Raw genomic sequence first — 25,757 nt, forward strand, 5'->3', positions numbered from 1 at the left:
GATAGAAGTAGGCTTCAGAAGGTTGGTAATAAACTTCTCCAAGCTAAAGGAGGATGTTCGAACCCATTGCAAGGAAGCTAAAAACCTTGAAAAAACATTAGACAAATGGCTAACTGGAATAAACAGTGCAGAGAAGACCTTAAATGACCTGATGGAGCTGAAAACCATGGCATGAGAACTACATGATGCATGCACAAGCTTCAATAGCTGATTCGATCAAGTGGAAGAAAGGGTATCAGTGATTGAAGATCAAATGAATGAAATGAAGCGAGAAGAGAAGTTTAGAGAAAAAAGAGTAAAAAGAAATGAACAAAACCTCCAAGAAATATGGGACTATGTGAAAAAAATATCTATGTTTGATTGGTGTACCTGAAAGTGATGGGGAGAATGGAACCAAGCTGGAAAACACTCTCCAGGATATTATCCAGGAGAACTTCCCCAACTTAGGAAGGCAGGCCAACATTCAATTTCAGGAAATACAGAGAACACTACAAAGATATTCCTCGAGAAGAGCAACCCTGAGACACATAATCATCAGATTCACCAAGGTTGAAATGAAGGAAAAAATGTTAAGGACAGCCAGAGAGAAAGGTCGGGTTACCCACAAAGGGAAGCCCATCAGAGTAACAGTGGATTTCCCAGCAGAAACTCTACAAGCCAGAAGAGAGCAGGGGCCAATATTCAACATTCTTAAAGAAAAGAATTTTCAGCCCAGAATTTCATATCTAGCCAAACTAAGCTTCATAAGTGAAGGAGAAATAAAATCCTTTATAAACAAATGCTGAGAAATTTTGTCACCACCAGGCCTGCCTTACAAGAGCTCCTGAAGGAAGCACTAAATGTGGAAAGGAACATCCAGTACCAGCCACTGCAAAAACATGCCAAATTGTAAAGACCATTGATGCTAGGAAGAAACTGCATCAACTAATGGGCAAAATAACCAGCTAACATCATAATGACAGGATCAAATTCACACATAACAATATTAACCTTAAATGTAAATGGGCTAAATGCCCCAATTAAAAGACACAGACTGGCAAATTGGATACAGAGTCAAGACCCACCAGTGTGCTGTATTCAGGAGACCCATCTCAAATGCAGAGACAAACATAGGCTCAAAATAAAGGGATGGAGGAAGATCTACCAAGCAAATGGAAAGCAAAAAAAAAAAAAAAAAAAAAAAAGCAGGGGTTGCAATCCTAGTCTCTGATAAAACAGACTTTAAACCAACAAAGATCAAAAGAGACAAAGAAGGCCATTATATAATGATAAAGGGATCAATTCAACAAGAAAAGCTAACTATCCTTAATATATATGCACCCAATACAGGAGCACCCAGATTCATAAAGCAAGTCCTTCGAGACCTACAGAGAGATTTAGACTCCCACACAATAATAATGGGAGACTTTAACACCCCGCTGTCAATATTAGACAGATCAACAAGACAGAAGGTTAACAAGGATATCCAGGAGTTGAACTCAACTTTGCACCAAGCAGACCTAATAGACATCTACAGAACTCTCCACCCCAAAACAACAGAATATACATTCTTCTCAGCACCACATTGCACTTATTCCAAAATTGACCACATAGTTGGAAGTAAAGCAATCCTCAGCAAATGTAAAAGAACGGAAATCACAATAAACTGTCTCTCAGACCACACTGCAATCAAATTAGAACTCAGGACTAAGAAACTCACTCAAAACCACAGAACTACATGGAAACTGAACAACCTGCTCCTGAGTGACTACTGGGTAAATACTGAAATGAAGGCAGAAATAAAGATGTTCTTTGAAACCAATGAGAACAAAGACACAACGTAGCAGATTCTGGGATACATTTAAAGCAGTGTGTAGAGGGAAATTTATAGCACTAAATGCCCACAAGAGAAAGCAGGAAAGATCTAAAATTGACACCCTAACATCACAATTAAAAGAACTAGAGAAGCAAGAGCAAACAAATTCAAAAGCTAGCAGAAGGCAAGAAATAACTAAAATCAGAGCAGAACTGAAGGAGATAGAGACACAAAAAACCCTTCAAAAAATCAATGAATCCAGGAGCTGGCTTTTTGAAAAAGATCAACAAAATTGATAAACTGCTAGCAAGACTAATAAAGAAGAAAAGAGAGAAGAATCAAATAGACGCAATAAAAAATGATAAAGGGGATATCACCACTGATCCCACAGAAATACAAACTACCATCAGAGAATACTATAAACATCTCTATGCAAATAAACTAGAAAATCTAGATGAAATGGATAAATTCCTGGACACATACACCCTCCCAAGACTAAACCAGGAAGAAGTTGAATCCCTGAATAGACCAATAAATGGCTCTGAAATTAAGGCAATAATTAATAGCCTACCAACCAAAAAAAGTCCAGCACCAGACAGATTCACAGCCGAATTCTACCAGAGGTACAAAGAGGAGCTGGTACCATTCCTTCTGAAACTATCCCAATCAATAGAAAAAGAGGGAATCCTCCCTAACTCATTTTATGAGGCCAGCATTATCCTGATACCAAAGCCTGGCAGAGACACAACAAAAAAAGAGAATTTTAGACCAATATCCCTGAAGAACATTGATGCAAAAATCCTCAATAAAATACTGGCAAAACGAATCCAGCAGCACATCAAAAAACTTATCCACCAAGATGAAGTTGGCTTCATCCCTGGGATACAAGGCTGGTTCAACATACGCAAATCAATAAACGTAATCCATCACATAAACAGAACCAACAACAAAAACCACATGATTATCTCAATAGATGCAGAAAAGGCCTTCGACACATGAAAAAATGCTCATCATCACTGGTCATCAGAGAAATGCAAATCAAAATCACAATGAGATAGCATCTCACACCAGTTAGAATGGCGATCATTAAAAAGTCAGGAAACAACAGGTGCTGGAGGGGATGTGGAGAAATAGGAACGCTTTTACACTGTTGCTGGGAGTGTAAACTAGTTCAACCACTGTGGAAGACAGTGTGGCAATTCTTCAAGGATCTAGAACTAGAAGTACAGTTTGACCCAGCCATCCCATTACTGGGTATATATCCAAAGGATTATAAATCATGCTACTATAAAGACACATGCACACGTATGTTTATTGCGGCAGTATTCACAATAGCAAAGACTTGGAACCAACCCCAAATGTCCATCAATGATAGACTGGATTAAGGAAATGTGGCACACATACACCATGGAATACTATGCAGCCATAAAAAAGGATGAGTTCATGTCCTTTGTGGGGACATGGATGAAGCTGGAAACCATCATTCTGAGCAAACTATACCAAGGACAGAAAACCAGACACTGCATGTTCTCACTTATAGGTGGGAATTGAACAATGAGAACACTTGGATACAGGGTGGGGAACGTCACACACCAGGGCCTGTTGTGGGGTTGGGGGCAGGGGGAGGGATAGCATTAGGAGAAATACCTAATGTAAATGATGAGCTAATGGGTGCAGCAAACCAACATGACATGTGTATACCTATGTAACAAACCTGCATGTTGTGCACATGTACCCTAGAACTTAAAGTATAATTAAAAAAAAAATAATAATTAAAGAAAAAAAGAAAGAAGTCTTAGGGGTTTTTGAATCTTGTTCTTAGAACTTAAAAACATTCAAGATACTATTAAATCTCCTCAGAGATGCCAAGGCAAGCTTTTAAAAACATAAATCATGTCATGTCACTGCACTGTTTAAAATCCTCCAGTGGGCCCGGTGCAGTAGCTCATGCCTATAATCTCAGCACTTTGGCAGGGCAAGGCAGGAGGATCACTTGAGTCCAAGAGTTCGAAACCAGCCTGGGCAACATAGTGAGACCTTGTCTCTACAAAAAAAAAAAAAAAAAAAAAAATTAGCCTTGCGTGGTGGCTCATGCCTGTAGTTCCAGCTACTCAGGAGTCTTGAGGTGGGAGGATCACTTCAGCCCAGGAGGTGGAGGCCTGCAGTGAGCCGTGATCTCACCACTACATTCAGCCTGGGTGACAGAGTAAGACTGTGTCTCAAAAATATATATATAAAAAATAAAATGGCCAGGCACGGTGGCTCACGCCTGTAATCCCAGCACTTTGGGAGGCTGAGGCAGGTGGATCACGAGGTCAGGAGATCAAGACCATCCTGGCTAACACGGTGAAACCCTGTCTTTACTAAAAAATACAAAAAATTAGCTAGCACCTGTAGTCCCAGCTACCTGGGAGGCTGAGGCAGGAGAATCACTTGAACCCAGGAGGTGGAAGTTGCAGTGAGCTGAGATCGTGCCATTGCACTCCAGCTTGGGCAACAGAGCAAGACTCCATCTCAAAAAAGAAAAAAAAAAACCCCTAGTCGCTTCTGATGGCACTTGGAATAATATTGAAACTAGGCTGGGTGTGGTAGCTCACTCCTGTAATACTGGCACTTTGGGAGGTAGTGGGGGAGGACTGCTTGAGGCCAAGAGTCCCAGACTAGTCTAGGCAACATAGTGAGACCCCCATCTCTACAAAAAATTTTTTAAAAATAAAGAATAAAGTCTAAACTCCCTTTCCTGGCCCCTGCCTACCTCTCTTCTCCTACCTGCTTTCCCCCAGCTTACTAGACTTCAATCATACTGACCTTCATGTGGGTCCAGGATCAGCCAAATCATTCTTATCTCAGGGCTTTTTGGCTTTGCAATTCCTTTGCCTAGATCGCTTGTCCCCTAAAAATTCCAACTCTTATTCTTCAAGTGGCTGACATTTGTTCTTCAAATCTTAGCTTAAAGGTACTTTCTCAGAGGCTTTTCCTGATCACTCCAAGTTACCTACCATCTAGCATACTTTACTGATTTGCCGTGCTTCATAGCACCTATCTGTATCTGAAATTATATCATTTGTTAACTTGGTTATTGTTTTTTTCTCCCAGTATAAGTTCTATGAGAACTGGGTCTCTGATTTACTCACTCCAGCATCCCTGTCATATATGTTAAAGGACTGACTGATGCATGTACATCATTTTTATTGCCTTTTTTTTTATTTTTAGATTAAGTCTTGCTCTGTTGCCCAGGCTGGAGTGCAGTGGCACCATCTTGGCTCACTGCAACCTCCACCCCGGGATTCAAGCAATCCTCCTGCCTCAGCCTCCCGAGTAGCTGGGACTACAGGCATGCATCACCACACCCAGCTAATTTTTGAATTTTTAGTATAGACAGGGTTTCACCACATTGGCCAGGATGGTCTCAAACTTCTGACCTCAGGTGATCCGCCCGCCCTGGCCTCCCAAAGTGTTGGGATTACAGGCGTGAGCCACCATGCCCGGCCATCATTTACACATGTATGTACATACCATCAGTAAGTTCTTTGAAGGTAGGTTTCATATCTTTTTCATCATCTTTTTACCTTGTATATAATAGGAACTTAAATATCTGTGGAAGGAGTAAGTTAATGCACATCTTGATTTCTCCAAAATATAATTAAGAGCAGTATCTTTTTGGCTGATTAAAAAACATCCTTCCTCCCTTAATCATTTCCAACAAACATCAAAAACATCATTTACACACATATAAAATCACAGTGTTCCCCAGGGTTTTTGTGCTGTTCTATTTTCATTGAGGTAAAAAGGCAGAGGCGTTTCACAAAGCATTCTTTTATTTGGCTTCTACTTAATGTTTTTCATTCTCCTGAATATAGACATGCTGCAAAACATTCCATTCTCTTGATATAGACATCCTGAAAGCATTCAAACTTTGCTGAATTTTTTTTAAAGCCAAGGAAAAACCAATTCTACTAACTATTTCCTAGATTTCTTTTTTTTTTCCTCCTCTTTTATGAATCAAGAAACAATGTTTACAGTTTGCCCTGAGGCTTCTGGTAATGCTTATCAGAATCTGAGGTATTGCAACTAGAGTTGCTCTGTTCTTTTATAATGGTAGGCTGCAGAAGCTTCCCTCCCCATTTTTTAAGTTTCTCATCTGAAACTTACAAGTAAGTAAATATAATGTTCTAATTCGTTTTTTTGTTAATAAGATAAAAACCTCTTTTTAAGAAATTAAACTTTTTTTTCAGTTGCAAGCATGATATGCTCTCAAAAAACTGGACTTCTGCTATAGAGAGTGAAGTATTACAGGCTGGGCATGGTGGTTGACACCTTTAATCCCAGCACTTTGAGAGGCTACAGAGGGAGGATTGCTTGAGGCCAGGAATTTGAGACCAGCCTGGGCAACAAAGCAAGACCCCATTTCTACAAAAAGTGCCTGTGGTTCCAGCTACTTAGAAGGCCAGGGTGGGAGGATCGCTTGAGCCCAGGAGTTATGATCGCACCACTGCACTCCAGCCTGGGCGACAGAGTGAGACCCTGTCTCTGGAAAAAACAAAAAACAAAAAAAAACAAAGTGAAATAATATACTTTTCTTCCAGTAGCAACACTTTCTGGCAGCCTTGTCCGTGCTTTACCATCTCTCTCTTCCTCTTTCTTGGTCTTTACTAGCCTCTATCCCCTATCAAGGTAAATGATCAAACTTCTCCTGAGTCTTTAACAAGCAGGATGTTGATTTTTTTTTCTGAAAAGAAAATGATCTTCTTTTATTACACAGATGGTTTAACTTACTTTTTTTAATACCAAAACTCCATCAACTTATGAATAGTAAATAAACATTTGTCAACATCTGTTCTACTATGTAAAAAGAATATACAGATTAACATGAGTAGTTAATTAAACAAGTTACTGACAAAATAAAAAAATAGTTATTGACTGGGCATGGTGGCTCACATCTGTAATCCCAGCATTTTGGGAGGCAGAGGCAGGCAGATTGCTTGAGTCCAGGAGTTCAAAACCAGCCTGGCAACATGGCGAAACGCTATCTCTACAAAAAAATACAAAAAATTCGCCTGGCCTGGTGGCACATGCCTGTAGTCCCAGCCACTGGGGAGGCTGAGGCTTAGGCAAGAGGATTACCTGAGCCTGGGAGGTTGAAGCTCCAGTGAACCATGATCATGCCATTGCACTCCAACCTGGGCAACAGAGTGAGACCCTGTCCCAAAACAAAAAATGAAATAAAATAAATATGTTCTTTACCTGTAACATAACAATCCCGCTACAAATAAAATAACAATATTTCTATCAAAACACCTATTTTTCTATTATTTTAAATCTAAAATTAAATGGAAATCATCCTTACAGATATTCATTAATCAAAATGATCCACAATACAATGCTTCTAGAATACCTAAAGATGACCATAAAAGGAAAGTGAGTATATCTCAGTAAGACAACTGCAATGGCATTTTTGGTTATTACTGAAAAATTTAAGTTTAATAAAACTTTAAAAAGGGTGAAGGGCATCCTTAAAGATAAACATAAATTATTAAAATCAGTTTTAATGGCGAGGCGCGGTGGCTCATGCCTATAATCCTAGCACTTTGTGAGGCCGAGGCGGGTGGATCACCTGAGGTCAGGAGTTTGAGACCAGCCTGGCCAACATGGTGAAACCCTGTCTCTACTAAAAATACAAAATTAGCCAGGTATGGTGGGGCATGCCTGTAATCCCAGCTACTTGGGAGGCTGAGGCAGGAGAATCACTTGAACCCAGGAGGCAGAGGTTGCAGTGAGCCAAGATCGCACCACTGCATTCCAGCCTGAGCAAAAAAAAGAGCGAAACTCTGTCTCAAAAGGAAAAATAAATAAATAAAAATAAAAACAAAAGCAGTTTTAACAAATTCCTAACTTGATCTTGAAATTAATGCCCTAAAAATGGAGCAGTAACATAATTAAGTCGATCATCTTGTCTCAATATTAATGGTTAATGTAGAAACAGGTATAAAGGAAAATGTCTCAGAAAGATGAGATTGTTCATTGTTCTTGTGGATATGTAAAAACAATGCTGACTCAAAAGCAGCCAACTGGACAGCTGCAGATGCTGAACCCAATGGAAACACTAAGCAGGCATAGCACAAATCAGTAATTAACAAAGCAGATGCAGAAAGCTTGATGAGGATGAATAATTGCATAGATGGGAATAGTAAAAGGAGCTGGTAACAGTACAAGTTTCATAAGAAATTAGATAAACTCATTGTATTCATGAATTTGTTAGCAAGAGTGCTTCAATAATACACAGAGAATATATTTTTAAATGTTTTGATTACATTAATAAATACCTTTATATGGTACTTATCACTAAAGATATTTAAAAATGATCCACAAGAAAATATTGGTAGGGTGAACATAAAAATAATTATAAAAGTAAAGAATGATATAATATTCCAGGTAGGCTAACTACAGAGGCATCAAATTTATTTATTTTTGGAATTCTTAATTGTAGTGAAGTGTTGAAATTAGAATGCACATCATTTTTTAATTTTCATAATGTATGTATACATGTACATATATATACACACATATATGTATTTTATAGAAAATCTTCCCTGCTGGTCAGGACTTTCCTTGAGGATAGGTATCATGTTTTGTTATGTACTCCAAAAACATCAAGCCCAGTGTCTTCTATATAAATAAATACCTGTGGAATGAGGAAGATAATATGTATCTTGGTTACTTAAAATATAATGAAAATAGGCAATATGATAAAACATACTTTAGTAAAAGCATTCAGAGTAAACTGCACAGACACTGAACATATGACTTGGTAACATCTTTTAGGAGGCTTTCTTTTTTCAGAAATAGCGCTTAAACTGCAGTGACTGTGACTTTAAAAACTAGAAATTTGTAGAGGTAATAGATGCATTTATAGCAAACTTGGAAAACAGCTTTCAGAATTCTGGGTATATAAGGAAGCCAACAGCATGGTTCATTTAGAGCCTTTTTCCTTAGGACATATGTTGCAAGAATTACTACTCTTACAAATGCAGCAGATTCATTGCTCATTACTATAGCAAGTGTTTTAACTCAAAGCAGATTTGTTCTTCATCTATTGGTCCATTTGATATAATTCTATATTATTTTAGTTATCATTGAAAATGCACACATTCTGTTGTCTACTTATTCATTAATTCACAAATATTTATTGAGGACCTACTATGTGCCAGCCACTCTTCTTGGTGCGGGAATATAGCAGTGAACAAACAAAAATCACTGCACTTGTGGAAATTTTATTCTAGGGATGGAGACAGACAATAGTCATGATAAATCAATAAAATATATAATAAATTAGATAATGTTAAGTGCTAAGTAAAAAAATAAAGCAGAGAAGGGCTATAGGAAATATGAAGGAGTAGAATTTTAAATAGAGTGGCCAAGGAAGGGCTCATGAAGAGCTGACATTTGGATTAAGTCCTGAGGAAGTAAGGGAGCTAGTCCTGTGGATATCTGAGGGAAGAACATTCCATGCAGGGAGGATTCCAAGTTGCAAAGGCCTTGAGGTGAAATAGTGCCTGGAATTGAGGAATATCAAGGAGGCCAATGTGTCCATTGGGGAGGAAGTAGTTGGGGATGAGATCAAAGAGGTGACAGGAGGCTAGGTCATAAAGGACTTCACAGGAAAGGAAGCCACTGAAGATTTTGAACAGAGTGACATGATCTGATTTTTTGACAGGTTCACTCTGGCCACTGAGTTTTGAGAACAGTGTGAAAGAGGGTAGGGTGGGAATACAGAGACTGTCTAGAAGACTGCCATAATCCAGACAAGAGGTGATGGTGGCTTGAACCAGAGTAGTAGCAAGTGGCTAGATTCTGGATGTATTTCAAAAACAGTAGTCACAGGATTTGAAGACAGAATATGAAGTGAATCCAGTATTTGCGATATAGTTACATTTCCATTGTTCTCTCTTAAGTGATGAAAAAGACACAATTTCTCACAAGTTGCCTGTCATTCTCAGGGTTTGACGGTCCTGATATTCAACTTTCTTTTGTTCCTGAGTTTGAAAACACACCCCAATTATTTCCATGTCTTAGCCTTGAGGATGAAGAGAAAATTTAACTGTCTGAAGACTGACAGTTGCCAGCACTATCTCAGCTCCTCCTAAACTGTAAGCTCCGCTAGGCTTATTTCATTTCCCTTGATGTCCTCAAAGCCTGACTCAGAACCTTGCACACGTTAGGGTCTCAAAAAATGTTCGTTGAATGGTTTAGTCTACATTTCCCATTCCCACTGTATTTTTTTTTTTAGTCTCACTTTGTCACCCAGGCTGGAGTGCAGTGGCGCGATCATGGCTCACTGCATTCTCACCTCCCGGACTCAAGCAATCCTCCCACCTCGGCCTCCCGAGTAGCTGGGTCTACAGAAGTGCGCCACCACGATTTGTTCATTTTTTGTGTTTTTAGTAGAGATGGGTTTTCGCCATGTGGCCCAGGCTGGTCTCCAACTCCTGGCTTCAAGCGATCCACCCGCCTTGGTCTCCCAAAGTGCGAGGATTACAGGCATGAGCCACCGTGGCCCGCCTCCCATGGTTATTGTAAAAGATTAAATTTTCACACTTGCTAATGTGAAAATGAATAATAAACTGAAAATAACATTCAGCCCCTATCAATTGCAGAATCACAAGCTAAAAATGTGAATTTCAGCATTAAGGATAGTATGCTGAGGTACTGTCAAGTGGTCATTGAGCCTCCTGCACTTTCACTCTTACTAGCTCAACCTAAACGTGTTTTAGCTTCCCCGCACCTCGTAAGGGGAAGGACGGGTAGACTGGCTTTGCTATTTGCAGCTAGGGCCCAGTGTCACAGCGCACCATGGAGTTAAGTCACCTTTGAACGGGTACAAACGTCTCTGAAAGATCAGTCAACATGCGTTATCCCACTGGCTGGAGACCCCAGCCGCTCGCGGGCACAGCCACAAGCCCCGGAGGCACTGGCCTGCGCTGTGCACGCAGGGAGTTGTAGTTCCTCCCACTCTCTCTCTCTTTCTCTCTCTCTCCGCCCTCCGGCCTTCGTCGCACGAGCGCCCCCAGCGGCGCGCAGGCTCCGTGAAGCGCAGCGCGCGCGGACCCCGGGGGCAGTTTCCTAGCAACCGGCGGAGTGGCTACGTCACGGTGGCAGGTTCTAAGCGCTGCTGGGCACCGTAAGGCCGCCGTGTGTACCTTCCAGCAGCTACGGGCTGGTGGAAGCGCTGCTCACAGTCAGTGTCCGTACGTCTTCGTCCGCCCTTACCCTCCTTATCCTGCTCCAGGTAGCGGAGAGCCGCCTCCCACCGCGCCCCCGCCACTGAGGCCCGGGTCAGAGGCTAGAGGCCGCCCGCCCGCCCCTTTCCCCTGAGCCCGCGGAGCCCGCCGCCCCGGGCCTCGGGGCGACGATGCTGGAGTCCATTCGCGTGACGGGTGAGTGCAGGGAAGGGCTGGCCGCGGCGGGGGTGCGGGGCGGACCGGGGTCCCACCGCCCGGGGCTCAGGTAATGGTAGCCACCGGCTGGGCGCGCCGCTCGGGACTCCACCCTGCGCCCCGACCCCTTCGGGACGCGCAGGAGGCGCTCGCGAAAAACCTATGGAGGGGAGAGAGAAATCGGCCCCTTTTCCTTTCGTCACTTATTATCAGTAAGTACATGCTGTGGAATCTCGTGAAAAAGATTGTAATATTAGACCGGTTGCTGGTCTTACTAAGGTACAATCCAAAGATTGTTAAATCCTATTTCAAAACACGCTAGGTGTGTGATTAAGCTTCATAATTTTCTAGAATATTCAGAAAAGATAAGCTAAGCAAAAGAACACATCTGTATATTTCGGTATTTATACTGTGTATATTTGTGTGTGTATGCTTTTATTCTTAAACAGTGAGAATGTTTTGAGTTGATATTATTAATAGGCCATTTTACAGTACGGATTATACCAAGTGTAAAACATGGGTCTTTAAACAGACCCCAGGTCAGAAAGTCTGAAAGTTTACCTGCATTTTTAAAAATTCATTTCAATCTCGGGGAGCACAGAACTTGACTCTTATTATTTGTAAATTGCTATGCATGTTAGCCATTAAAAAAAAAACTTACATAATATTAGAGTAATTTTCTAGGCCATTTCCCCAGCATTTGATTCTGTACGTAAACATTTCTGCAAGGCAGGGTTTTGGCAGTTCAGAATTATGACGAAGAAGAACAACGGAGTAAAGGGAAATACTTACTCCTCAAACTAGTGCCAAAATAAAAGCCGGAATTTTAAATTTTAAAGCAATGCAGTACCTACCAGACTATTTTTCTGTGAGCATTCTAACTGAAAAACCAAACCTCTTTCCAGTGAAAATATTTATGATTTTAATTTTATACTGTTTTATTTCACGTTCAGTGTTATACGGAGTTGATTTGTGCAGTCATGACATTGCCACGATGTATATCATTTATGTTGACAGGAAGCATAGTTACAGGATCTGAAATCGAAAAGGCAACTTTAATTGGCATTAGAATTTTTAAAAATGTGATTTGATGTAGATGCTACTTTCATCTTAAAACACAATTAAAATGTCAAAAGTTGCTTAAAAGCACCATACCTCCTAAATATGGAGCAAGGTTTCTCAACCTCCGGCACCGTTAACTTTGTTGTTGTTTTTGAGACGGAGTCTCGCTCTGTCGCCCAGGGTGGAGTGCAATGGTGCTGTCTGCTCACTGCAATCTCCACCTCCCGGGTTCAAGCGATTCTCCTGCCTCAGCCTCCGAGTAGCTGGGATTACAGACACATGCTACCACGCCAGGCCGATTTTTATATTTTTAATAGAGACAGGGTTTCACCATGTTGGCCAGGCTGGTCTGGAACTCCTGAGCTCAGGTGATCCTCCCACCTCGGCCTCCCAAAGTGCTGGGATTATAGGCATGAACCACTGTTCCCAGCCTAGCACTGTTAACTTTGGACAAGATCTTCCTTGTGGGATGCTGTTCTCTGCCCCGCCCCCATAATTGTGACAACTAAAAATCACAATTGGGCAGGGGTGTGGGGGAGGGTAACATCTCCTTCTCCATGAGAATCAATGCCTTGAAGAAAAATATAGATTCTGTGCACATTATTTGATTGAGAAATCACATAGATTAAAATTATTTTCCCAAACCATAACAATCACTGTAGAGATACAAATAAATTAATATTAGTATTAGAAAGTAGATACTCTGATCAATTAGTCATGCAGAGTGATCTCTTGATATGTCAACATGTTGAGTTAGAAGTTTGAGAAGAGATACTTTAGAAAGTAGTAGACGCACTCCTCTTCTCTCATTTCCGTTCCTATAATTTAGTGGCGGTGCATTTATCAATCTAACCCTGTATGTTTGCAAACCCTGAGGTAGACAATTTGGCAGTGAATTTCTATAGTACAATAAAGTTCAAATAGCCATTTGAGACCATTCAAGCCTCTAATTTACAATTCCTTTAAAAATAACTGGGTCATTTTTCAGACTACTTTCTCTCTTAAATATACTTAACTAGTTGAAATAATTCTAGAGCCCTGTGCCCAGCATTTCACTGCGATATCAGAAAAACCCAATTTGGACAGCCAGAAACTTCATGTAGAGAGTTAAGCTGAAAACATGCTCTCCTCTCCCCTGGTCATTCCCTCACGATTCATTGATATCTAAGATGGCCATGTTCTTCTTTCTGGTTAGCAGAACTTGATTGTGGTAAGAGTACTGATGGAAATGTGTTCATTTTTTTTTCAGCTCTAAAAGTCGTTACAAATATAGAACAGACTCATTTTATATTTCAGGAATGAAGCAATTACTTGTTTCTGAAATCACTTCCTATGTAATATCTTACCCACTTTTGACTTATTAGTATATGCTATCTATGCTGTTTAAAAATGGAATCGAATCAGAAAAGGTTTTTTTGACTTCTCATGGCCTTTTAAAGAAGAAGGTTCTGAGGCTGGGTGCAGTGGCTCACACTTGTAATCCCAGCAGTTTGTGAGGCAGAGAGCGGGTGGATTACCTGAGCTCAGGAGTTCAAGACCAGCCTGGGCAACACGGCAAAACCCCATCTCTACAAAAAATTAAAAAATTAGACGGGCATGATGGCCTGTGCCCGTAGTCCCAGCTACTTGGAAGGCTGAGGCAGGAGTATCACTTGAGCGCCCAGGCGGCAGAGGTTGCAGTGAGCCAGGATTGCCACTGCACTCCAGCCTTGGCCACAGAGTGAGACCCTGTCACAAAAAAAAAAAAAAAAAAAAAGAAGATTCTACTTTAGCTTCCGGGATTTAAAAAAAAAAAAGGGTTTATTATACTAAAGCCACTAAAATCTTGATTCTAAAATATAGATTAATTACCTTATTAACAAGAAATTTGCCGTGGAATTCAAATTTAATGATTCAGAATATTTCCCTGTGTACATTTTTCCATGCAGTGTTTCTATAGGAGCTGAATATAATATTTAATGTGATACTAATAATAGTTCACAAAGGCTGCTTACCTATAGTCCAGCACTGTTCTCAGCACTTCACACATATTAACTTTTAAAATCCTTACAATAATACTATAAAGTATGTATTATTATTATCCCATTTTACAGATAAGGAAACTATAGCACAAAGAAGTTATGTAACTTGGTCAGGGTGATAGCTATTAATAAACAGAGCCAAGATTCATACCAGACAACTCCATTCCAAAGCCCATGTTGTCAACTACTAGGAAAATCAGCTCACTATTATAGTGACTGTACACTGATTTGAGCCACAAAATCCAACATCAATATTTCATGTAATATCAGTGTGACATTATCCGATGGTTTGCTCAAGTGTTGGTTTTTAGATTTTTAATCACAGGCAAGTATGTAATAATTTTTACCTGGGAAAATCATATTTAACTTGAATAAAAATTTGTTGTTTTCAAAACAGAGGCATCTAGTTCATTCATTAACAAAATGCTGTGAGAAACCATATAAGATTATGTTCATTTATGATTTCCTATCGGCTTTATTTTGTATGTGATATAAGAAGAGATTAATGAGTCATTCCAGAAATGAAGTGTCTTTATATCAAAGATGAATGTTTAAAAATACTGGAAGCGAAAGTCTTAAGGCCAGCATTAGGCCATACAGGATGAATATACCTAGGCACATAGCTCCTGTTTGTCCTACAGCAGCAGGTACCTACCATGTTGTCTTCAACATCACTGTTTCATTTTTCTTTTACCTTCCTGGGATAATTTTTTCCTCAACCGTCGGGCAACTAAGTCTTTTACCCTTTCTTTCCTCTCAAATATTCTCTTTCCCTTATCTACCTCTCTGGCCCCCTTTTCATAAGCAGGACAGTGAATAAGCAAAACCAAACACAGATGTGTATTGTAAAAGAGCTTATAATTTCATTGTTGAGGAAGTCTGTCATACAACAAATATAAACCTACAACCATGAAAAAGTACTTCGAAGAAGAGATACAAGGTGTTATGAGGGTCTAAAATGAGAAAGTTAAGGAAGGCTTCCTGACCAAGTGCTATTTGAACTGAAAGATGAGTGGATATTAATCTAACAAAGAGAGGGATAGAAGGGCCCAGCAGACACAGGGAGCAGCATGTGAAGAAGTATGTTCGGACAGAGTATGAGATATGGTCAAAGTGAGAGAAGGCTGGAGTGGAGAAATTGAGGAACACAGTGTGAGGTGAGGCTGCAGAGGCAGAAGGATCTGACCAAGAGTGACCGCATAGACCATGGTTAGGAGTTTTGTCCATCCCAAGGGAAAGCCATGGAAAAGTTTGTTTCTGACACATTTAGTGTTGTTTTTAGATGATGTATAATGCTCACTCTTACCACAACCATCACCATCAAGGGTATCTAGACTACTCTGTATATTTCTAACTGTAAAAACAACAAACACACAAGTTTCTGACCCCAAAACAACAGTGTCCCATTATAAGTTACTAATAGAGCAGCACTGAATTGCTCTTACCTGGGGCTGTGAAATTTTTAAGAATCCTAAAGTACAGTCAAGTTTCTGAATCCCTGAATGACATTAGCCATGCCTTTTGTCTCATTTTCTTACAGTCAATAAGCTACATTGATTGCTATTGAATTTAGAGATACTATAGTTAATAGATTATCTGTTATAGTGCAGACAAATTGAGCAATATGTTTTTAAGGATACTGATTTTATACACCATTAAAAAAATTAAGTGCAACTTAAATAAAGTTTACAAGTCTTAAATGTGCAGCCCAGTGACTTTGTACATACATAACCATTGCCCAGAACAGATAGAGAACATTTCCAGCACCTAGTAGGTTTCCTGGTATCTCCTCCTAGATTATGATTCATCCCTCAAAGGCAACTGCTATTCTGACGTCTAATACCATAAATTAGTTTTGCTGTTTTGGACTACATATAAACGGAATTATACACTATATAATCTTTTGATGTGGCTTCATTTGCTCAGCATTGTGTGAGATACATCCATGTTGTTGCTTACAACGTCAGTTTTCTTTTCATTGTCGTATAGTCTTCTGTTGTATGAGCATACCACAATTTATCCTTTCTACTGTTGATATTGTTTGAGGTGTTTTTGTTTGTTTGTTTGTTCGTTTGTTTTTTAGAGTTGGAGTTTTGCTATGTTGTCTAGGCTGGACTCAAACTCCTGGGTTCAAGTAATCTTCCAGCCTCAGCTTCCTGAATAGCTGGGACTACAGGCATGTGCCACTGTGCCTGGCTTCTTTTGAGTTTTTAGTAATGAAAGTCTTGATAAAATTAAAGTTTATCTTGTTTGGGGATTATTTTGTTTTGTTTTGGCCTTTCTTTTGTTTGTAATGAAGTAACCTATTGTTTTGTGGTATAAAATTATCCCAGATTCTCAGGTTTCGTAAGTATTAGTGAACCATACGAAATTTCCATTTGTAGGTCAAAACTGGTGGAATAGTATTTGCCACCAGGCTTTGTTTCTGGTGATCTTCCTTTTCAGCCAGAGACCTCCTGATTACTATGAAACCTCACCTACTCACAGTTGTGAAACACTACTTTTAGAGAGCAGTGTCTCCCTTTTCCCCCATTCTTTTAGATGGGGAACGGGAGGTACTGATGGGCTTAATGATTAGGCTAATATTACAGAGAGGTCATTGAAAGAGCTGGGAATGGATGTCAGGAATCTTGGCAATCCTTTTCTCCTGTTCTAGATATATACTAAGCTTTCATTGTGTTGATAACTTCAGTATATTCACCTACTTGTGAATAGAGTATCAATTTTAATGTACAAATATTATTTACCCTTTTTTCCTCAGTGTGGGTAATCAGGTTGGGGTGAACGATTTTCTTCTATCAACAAATTATTTTCATTCTCTCCAATATTACAGTGAAACAGATTGCTTATAGCTAAGTTTTTTTTTTTTTGAGACAGAGTCTCGCTCTGTCGCCCAGGCTGGAGTGCAGTGGCACAATCTCGGCTCACTGCAAGCTCCGCCTCCCGGGTTCAGGCCATTCTCCTGCCTCAGCCTCCCGAGTAGCTGGGACTACAGGCGCCTGCCACCACGCCCGGCTAATTTTTTGTATTTTTAGTAGAGACGGGGTTTCACTGTGTTAGCCAGGATGGTCTCGATCTCCTGACCTCATGATCCACCCGCCTCTGCCTCCCAAAGTGCTAGGATTACAGGCGTGAGCCACCGCGCCCGGCCATAGCTAAGTTTTACATTATATAATGACTACCTTTAATGTGAGAAAGTATGCTTTTTAATTACCTTATTACTTTTCTGGGAAAACACGAGTTACACTTCCTCCAAATAAGTCTGTTTATGCTTTTAAAATGTTTTAATTTTTCAGGAGAAAGGATTCAGAGAATAGGATGTTCTTTAATAAATTGCGTCAAATGTTATCAGCCTCTTAGTGTTCTTAACCATGTTCAAAAGTATTTTTTTCACAAAATAAGCAATAGTATTTAAAATTACAAAAACAATCTCTTAGGTTCTGTGATACTTTTTAATGCAACTGAAATACAATTACTGTGACTCGGAGAAATTAATTTATATCCATCTTGTATGAGTTGCGTGAAGGACCATGTGCCCCACTTTTATGAACTTCATGGGCTATCCAGCATTTAACAGGATTGGCATTTGTAAAATAAATAGACCATTAACACTCCCAAACTTTATTCAGCAGCAGATGGAGCTTCAAAAGGACTTGTGCTAAGCTTCTCAGGAGATAATTAGCAAGTGAACTGAAATGCTGTAATTCCTGGGGAGAGAGGTTCTGTCAGGCATATACTGTTACCCCGCTGCCGTACTTCACTCCTCCTTGAGTATTTTGACAGGTGGTTTAGGATGGTTTTTTTTTAAGTATCTGGAAATGTGTAGGCTGTTTCAGATGGCACAAAATTATGAATTTGGAGGTCACTGATGCTTTACGACAAAAAACTCAGCAAGCTCAGTTCTTTGGTCATAAAGCTACTAGGTCTTAGAAAGCAAAGAGCATTTTCACATTTAGTATTCATTTTTAAAAAATCAGTACAACATATATGTAATGAATCATCAAAACAGAAATTCTTCAGAGTAGTCTTATTTATTGATTTTAATTTGATGTAACTCTGTCCCTTTTTATTATGAAGATCAACTGAGAAAACAACCTGATTTCCTCCCTTTACCTTTCCGGCTACGCCTAGTCCTTACCCTACTTCCTAGGCTTATGCTTATTTGAGTTCTTTCAGTCTTTCCCTTTTTGTGTCTATTTCGATTTTCTTTTCATTATCACCTCTTGTCTCCTAAGCTTGTCGTGTCGTTTGAGGGAAACCGACGTTATTCCTGGGCATTTGGGCTACAGCCTGTGTCCTGGTATTCCTTAGCCTGTTTGCCTGGCCTGCCAGTTTTGACTGTTAGTTGGCAACACGTAAGTCTATGGAACTCCTGAGAAACTGGGAGCTACCAGCCTATGATGAACGTTTTGTTTATTTGTCCAGTTAATTTTGTCTTGTTGAGTCTTTAACATTTATTGAACAGCTTCTTTGTACAACCTGTCTTCAACATGACCCTATGTGATCTAGCTCCTACCTCTAACCTTACACGTATAATAGACATTTAGCCCCTGCAAGCTTTAGAGATACCTTTATGTTATCTTTTAGACACCAGAATTCAGATTTCACATGCTGGCCTAGAAAATGTAAGTAAAAGGACTTTTAAATACCTTACATATTTGGATTATTATCTACTTTAGTACTGTCTCTTTACCCTAGACTCTATGACTCCTGGGTTTTAAAAACTAACATTTAGATCAGAGTTTCTCTACCTTGATACTGTTGACATTCTGGAATGAATATTTCTTTGTTGTAGGAGATTGTCCTATGCAGTGAAGGATGTTTAGCAGTATCCCTGGCCTTTACCTGCTAGATGCCAGTAGCCTCTCCCCAGTTGTGACAACCAAAATGTCTCTACACATTGCCAAATGTTCCCTGGAGGGTAAAATCTCCTTCTGTTAAGAACTACTGGTTTAGGGTCTTTCCTGTTATATTTTCACATCTGCAGTAATCTCATATTTGAATGGTCCCAGAACTACAAGTACATATTTATTCAGAATGGTTGCAGAATTGCATGTTTAGGGTTATTTATTTATTCATCTGTTTATTCAGTGAACACTTATTGACAGGAGTTGAGCTGGAGTCTTGTTCAGATGAGATGTATTTAAGACAAACTCTTCATCAGTTTAGAATTGAGTCTGAAAACCCTTAAGGGCCTACTTGAAATCTCATCTGTTTCTCTTCACATTGCTTCCTTCCTCATCTGAACTGTAGGTTATTGTTTGTGTCTTTTGTTTTTCATGTTTAATTATATGCTACATTGTATTATTGTTGAAATCTTCATAGGAATGCTTTGTCTTCAGAGCCAGATTAGAAGCTGGTTATAGGTAAGAACAATGTGTTTATACAGTTGTTTATCAGAGCCATGTGCTGAATTAGTAGTATTCTACGTATTTGTTGAATGAAAGAATGCAGATCAACAGTTTTAAAGTAGTGAATGCACAACAGTATATCCAGTGATTCTTACCTGTTTAAAGCACTTGTGAGTTCTAAAAACAAAGCTGCCCTCTCTTTCACTTGCCATTTGATATATTAATACCTTTGTAATAGTTATTAAAATTTGTTTTTCTAACTTGCCAAGAAAAAAACCCTTGTTTTTCTTTAACCTTAACGTACAGCTTAGAATTATGAAGAAAATCAACCAGTTATTCATACTAAGTGACATTACTAAAACATGCTTGAAGATGCCATCTGTTAATCTTAACAATGGTTTTTGAGTAAATAAGGCTTTGTTGTCCTTCTTTTACTGATAGCTACCTTTATATATATTTCCAAATTTCAAGATTGTATTGTCTTTGAAAGTGCCTTGGATTTTACTTTATTATATAAAATACTATTTTAAAATATATCATTTCTATGAAATCCACATTCTTTTTTTTTTTTTTTGAGATAGGGTCTCACTCTGTCACCCAGGCTGGAGTGCAGTGGTGCGATCTCAGCTCACAGCAACCTCTGCCTCCCGGGTTCAGGCAATTCTCATGCCTCAGCCTCCTGAGTAGCTGGGATTACAGGGGCGCACCACTACACCTGGCTAATTTTTGTATTTTTTGGTAGAGACAGGGTTTCACCATGTTGGCCAGGCTGGTCTCCAGCTCCTGCTCAAGTGATCTGCCTGCCTCGACCTCCCAAAATGCTAGGAAAACAGGTGTGAGCCACTGCGCCCAGCCGAAATCTACATTCTTTTGTAGAATCAAGTATTCAGATTATTTATGTGTATTATCTCACATATTAGACTGATCATCTAAGTGGTTTGAAGCTGAGGATTTTTGTAGATAATTTAACTTATATATACTCATAGAAAAGAGAAATGACAGTATCTAGCATGACCAAAGTTTAGTAATATATCTTTTTAATATTTAAAATTTTTTTTCTAATGATTACTGCAAAATTGCGAAGTTTAAAGAATCTTCAGAATACCTTTCCTAATAAACAGTTTGCTTTATCTGGTATCTTTGTTATTTCTTTTGTTTTGATTTTGTTTATTAACACAGAAAAGCTTCACTGGCCTGAGCAAGAACTTGCTAAGAAGTCTATTCTAAATGCAGAAGATTCATTGATCATTGACAGCAAAAGAAGCATTTCACATTTATCCTCGGGAGTGCTAAAAGACATTTTCACAACTGGAACCAGTAGTTACAATGTCCTACTACAGAGCAAGGAGGAAAAAAAGTATCATTCACAAAAACAGTCTTCCTCCACCTACTCCAAAAGATGTAGAAAACCCAGCAAACCTCCTAACACTTCTCGTAGCAAAGATCCTCGCAGGATGAAAGCCCTGATGCCTGTGACAAGCAGTGGTACTTGGTACTGCCTGGAGAGGCGGCCTGCTGTTTTTGTCACTAGTTCAGTGTCAAGTCCTGTAAAGTTTACACATGATATCTCTGTTACAGGGAACAGCATAGTACTGCCACCTAAACCCAAAAGCAAGGTCAAGTGGTGCCATTTCTCCACTCTTCCAAAGCCAAAGCCTCAGCTGTCTAGAAGCTTTGAAAAGGGAGATGACTTTTCTGGGAAGAAATTTTGTATATTGACTGCTATAAAACCCACCAACTTAGAGAAAGAAAAACTGAGATTCTTCAAATCTGACTATACCTACAATCCTCAGTTTGAGTATGCCAATCCTGCTCTGCCAAGCGTATTAGCTAAGCACAGCCACGCATCTGACCGATTTCTTAAGCAGGTAAAATGCCATTTCAATAGTGGTAGTTCATTTTTATGTACTAAAACAATTATCTGTGATCTTATAAGCAAAAACAAAGACATTTAAAAATATTCAAATTATTTCTATGTTATGGTTAATTCCCACTCAGGACATGTAAATGTGTGACGGGATGAGTATCTCCTGTATATAAACTGCATTGCCTTCTTCAAAATTTATAATCTGTTATATAGACTCTTTGTGACAGGAAGCAATTAGGAAAACAGCTTCAGATTCTGGTTCTAAGCTTTCATGTGGGAGTTACAAACTTGTGGCCAATTTAGCCGCCTACAGACAAGTGTTGGGTAGCCCACACTGCATTTTTGTTTTCTAATTGATTTCTTTTTTGTTTTTTTCTGAGACAGATTCTCACTCTTTGCCCAGGTTGGAGTGTAGTGGCGCGATCTTGGCTCACTGCAACCTCTGCCTTCCAGGTTCAAGCGATTCTTGTGTCTCAGCCTCCCGAGTAGCTGAGACTACAGGCACCCGTCACCATACCCAGCTAATTTTTGTATTTTTAGTGAAGATGGGGTTTCACCATTTTGGCCAGGCTGGTCTTGAACTCCTGATCTCCAGTGATATGCCCGCCTTGGCCTCCCAAAGTGTTGGAGTTGCAGGTGTGAGCCACCATGCCTGGCCTCTAATTGATTTTTTAATGTCTTAGATGGAGCATGCAATCCCTGGTTCTTCCTATTGTGTTAAATTCCTGGCTTGCTTAGGCTCTGGTAAGTAGTTTGGGAACCGAAGCTTGATTCTTGTCCATGAACTTGTTAATGCTTCACTGAAATTGTTAATCATCATCAAATAAATATTTAAGCACTTATTCAAAGATAAAAATAATGGGATTTTCAAAATTATCTTCAAGGTTAGCAAATTATAATGTGAATGATATGAATAATACTTTTAAATTGCTCACTTTAAGCCCTTGGCAGTTTTGTGTTTTACAGGGCTGTAATACGTTTCAGAACCTCATTTAAGCATTTGAGAAGAAATTAGCTAATGTTTATCTGCAGGGCATAGTTTTGAGATCATAAAGGCCGACGATATTTGGTCAAATTAACTTTGTTCAGGTTTTTATAATACATTAGCTTCAACTTGGCATTGTCAGTGACTGAAAATCTGTTTGTAGGATAGGTAAAACTGCATGGTTCCTCTCGCCTGTGGTGTATGCCCTATTTTAGCATTTTTGCTGATAATAGTTATTTGGTCTTGCTGCCAGCAGATATTTTGCTGTTTATTATAGATAACATGGAATCTGGCCAGTCTTTTGAAGCCATTATGTAAAGATTAAAATAATTTTAATCATGGTATTTACTTTCCTTTGTTAGGGTCTCTTTTCTACTGCTTCTGTATTCTTTAATGGGTATTTGCTTTTTTAAAAATGTGCTGAGATTGTGCTAAAAATTGTGATTCAAACTGATAACTTACTAATATAAAGTGGCACTTCTGGATGGGAAATGGCAGCATTAACATAGTGATTACATAATCCACTCTTAGGCTGTACTACTTCCACATTGTAAAATGGAGTAAAGAAAATACCAACTTTAGGAGATTATTTTGATAATTAAATGAGAGAATGCTTAGTGCATATATTGCAGTTATCATCGTGCTTGGCACCTAAAAAGCACTAATAAAGAGGTTAGCTGTTATTTTTTATTTCTATTTGGCAGTCATTCTTACATGTGATTTTTGTGTGTGTGTGGAAATTGCAGTCGATTGAACAAAGCTTTCACAAATATAAATTTTACAATGATAAAAAATCCTATTTGCATTTTCCCCCTGATGCTGAAAGAGATGGCTGAGATTTATTTACCAGTATTCCTTAATTTGGAGACCTACCCCACCCCTGCTTGTTGGGAAAGAGATTGCCAACCATTAGATTAAAAAGAATGCTCTTTGATTTCTCTGGAAGGCAATTTGGGAGCCTCAGCAGCCCCACAGTTTGAGAATTGACATTGCTTGGCCTGTGGCTTTGCAATTTTAATTTTGACCCAATTCCAGCTTTAGGAGATTAATTCTACACTTGAATTGCTTGAGACTTCCAAGTACCACTAGCAATCTTAGCTGACTTGTACTGCAAATGCCACTATATGGGAGAATATTCTCAATAAATGCCGAGTATACTGTTTAAACCACTTTAATCAAAGAAATACATGGTACAAGACCTCTGGGAAAATATACTTAAATTATTCTTCAGCTACCGAGTGAATAATGACATGATATCATACATCCATCTCCTCCTTAGATAGAGCAGCAGCTTCAAGGCTGGTCTCCAGGACTCAGAAACATGATACCCAAAGGGGCCAGGATGGCCAACTAGCCCCATGGTCTCTGGCTTCTACCTTTGAGGCCTTGCCAACCCCCAGCTGACAGTCTCCTGAGTTTCACAGTCTGGATCTTGGTAAAGCAGGCAATCGGTATTGTTTTGGAGGATGATTGTGGTCCTCTTAAGTGCACAGATTAGCAGAATGATGCTAGACTTTCAAGCACAGATAAGTCTGCCACAGTGGAACCGAGGCAGTGCTCATGCTCTGTTCTCCCCATCATTGTCAAGGAGTTCCAGGCCTCAGGTTTTTTGGTCTAGGCAGTATGTCCCTAGGGAGGCACTCAGACCACTGAGGTGATACAGGACATACAGCAGGCTGCAGGACTGGAATATAACTCTAGGTGGAGCCTGCTGAGCCCTGGCTTGCTGCATGCTGGCAGCCATGGTAGCCTCAGCTTCCTGACTCTTAGATATGTTTAAACTTGACGGAAACTCAAGATGTCTGTTTTCTGTGGCTTTGGACCTTTGCAGAAAAGAGTACAGTGCTTCATAGGTGCTAAGGAAGGGATCTGGAATTAGAGCCTGCAGGAAGCTACTTGGGGTCAGGTGCATCCTCACCAGTGGGTCAGAAGTAGATTCTTAGTGGTGCTCTTGAGCAGTAAATAGTTCAGATAAAATCTGTGTATTATCTTAAGTTCATGTGAGTTTTGCATCATACTTCATATTGTATCTTTATTCTAATAAAGAAAAATGTAAATTGCCTATCTTCAAGTAAAATGGATACTTTAAGAATAAACAAGGAGGCTGGGTATGGTGGCTCACACCTGTAATCCCAGCACTTTGGGAGTCCGAGGCAGGCGGATCACTTGAGGTCACGAGTTCGAGACTAGCCTGACCAACATGGTAAAACCCCGTCTCTACTAAAAATACAAAAATTAGCTGGGCGTGGTGGTGGGCGCCTGTAGTCCCAGCTACTTGGGAGGCTAAGGCAGGAGAATCGCTTGAACCTGGGAGGTGGAGGTTACAGTGAGCTGAGATCGCACCACTGTGCTCCAGCCTGGGCGATAGAGTGAGACACTGTCTCAAAAAAAAAAAAAAAAAAAAAAAAGCATAAACAGGGAGTATCTTCCCGTGATTCTGGGAACCTCTCTATTCTGCCCCAAAGTGAAAAACAGAAAGTTAGTACTAAAGCTTTGCCAACAAAAAACAGCTGTTTTCATGAACAGCTTACTCTCAGAAGATTACATATTAACAATTGCTCACCTGTAAAATTAGCCCTGTCACCAAAAGACTTGTAGCATATTTTTTTGAGACAGGGTCTTGCTCTGTTGCCCAGGCTGGAGAGCTGGAGTGTGATCATAGCTCACTGCAGCCTTGAACTGCTGGGCACAAGCGATCCTCCCACTTTAGCCCCCAGCCCCAGTAGCTGGGACTTACAGGCATGCACCAGCATACCAGGCTAGTTTTTTAAAACTTTTTGGATAGGTTGGGGGGTCTCACTATGCTGCCTTGGCTGGTCTCCTGAGCTCAAGTGATCCTCTGGCTTTGGCCTCCCAAAGTGCTAAGATTACAGGTATGGGCCACTGCGCCGGGCCTGACCTGTAGCATCTTGAGGGGAAAGCATAGACAAGGCAACTTCTGGGAAGAAAAACAGCAATCAGGAAAAGCCAGAACACTGTATGTCTCAGAGCAAGCCGAGGTTCTGATGAGAACAGTCATAATTTACTAACTACAAACATAATACTTTTTTTTTTTTTTTGAGATGGAGTCTCACTCTGTTGCCCAGGCTAGAGTGGTGATCTCCACTCACTGCAGCCTCAGCCTCCCAGGTTCAACCAATTCTCCTGCCTCAGCCTCCCGAGTAGCTGGGATTATGGGCACCCTCCACGATGCCTGGCTAATTTTTGTATTTTTAGTAAAGACGACGTTTCCCTTCATCTGT

General features: G+C 39.8%; 1 protein-coding gene and 1 long non-coding RNA gene across 8 annotated transcripts in view; one reads left to right on the plus strand and one right to left on the minus strand.

Moving 5' to 3' along the window:
- MATCAP2 (microtubule associated tyrosine carboxypeptidase 2) overlaps window positions 1–25,757 on the plus strand; it is a 66,132-nt gene that overhangs the window by 12,054 nt on the left and 28,321 nt on the right. The window contains exons 1-2 of one of the 7 annotated variants that reach the window (XM_002818052.6): window positions 10,848–11,229; window positions 20,843–21,531. In XM_002818052.6, the coding sequence (XP_002818098.1) occupies window positions 11,205–11,229; window positions 20,843–21,531 (714 nt within the window). In that variant the 5' untranslated portion in view covers window positions 10,848–11,204. Of the gene's footprint in view, window positions 1–10,847; window positions 11,230–11,251; window positions 11,442–20,842; window positions 21,532–22,213; window positions 22,275–25,757 lie in introns of those variants that run through there. The other 6 variants (XM_054559310.2, XM_009242863.3, XM_054559312.1 and 3 more) reach the window with 6 other exon arrangements.
- Window positions 12,143–14,069, minus strand: LOC129060335 (uncharacterized). The gene is made up of 2 exons (XR_008526945.1): window positions 12,385–14,069; window positions 12,143–12,264 (listed from the first exon to the last, which is right to left on the minus strand). It is a non-coding gene; the product is annotated as an uncharacterized LOC129060335 (long non-coding RNA).

The sequence above is a fragment of the Pongo abelii genome, chromosome 6 (assembly GCF_028885655.2).
Source record: "Pongo abelii isolate AG06213 chromosome 6, NHGRI_mPonAbe1-v2.0_pri, whole genome shotgun sequence".
NCBI classification, from domain to species: domain Eukaryota; kingdom Metazoa; phylum Chordata; class Mammalia; order Primates; family Hominidae; genus Pongo; species Pongo abelii.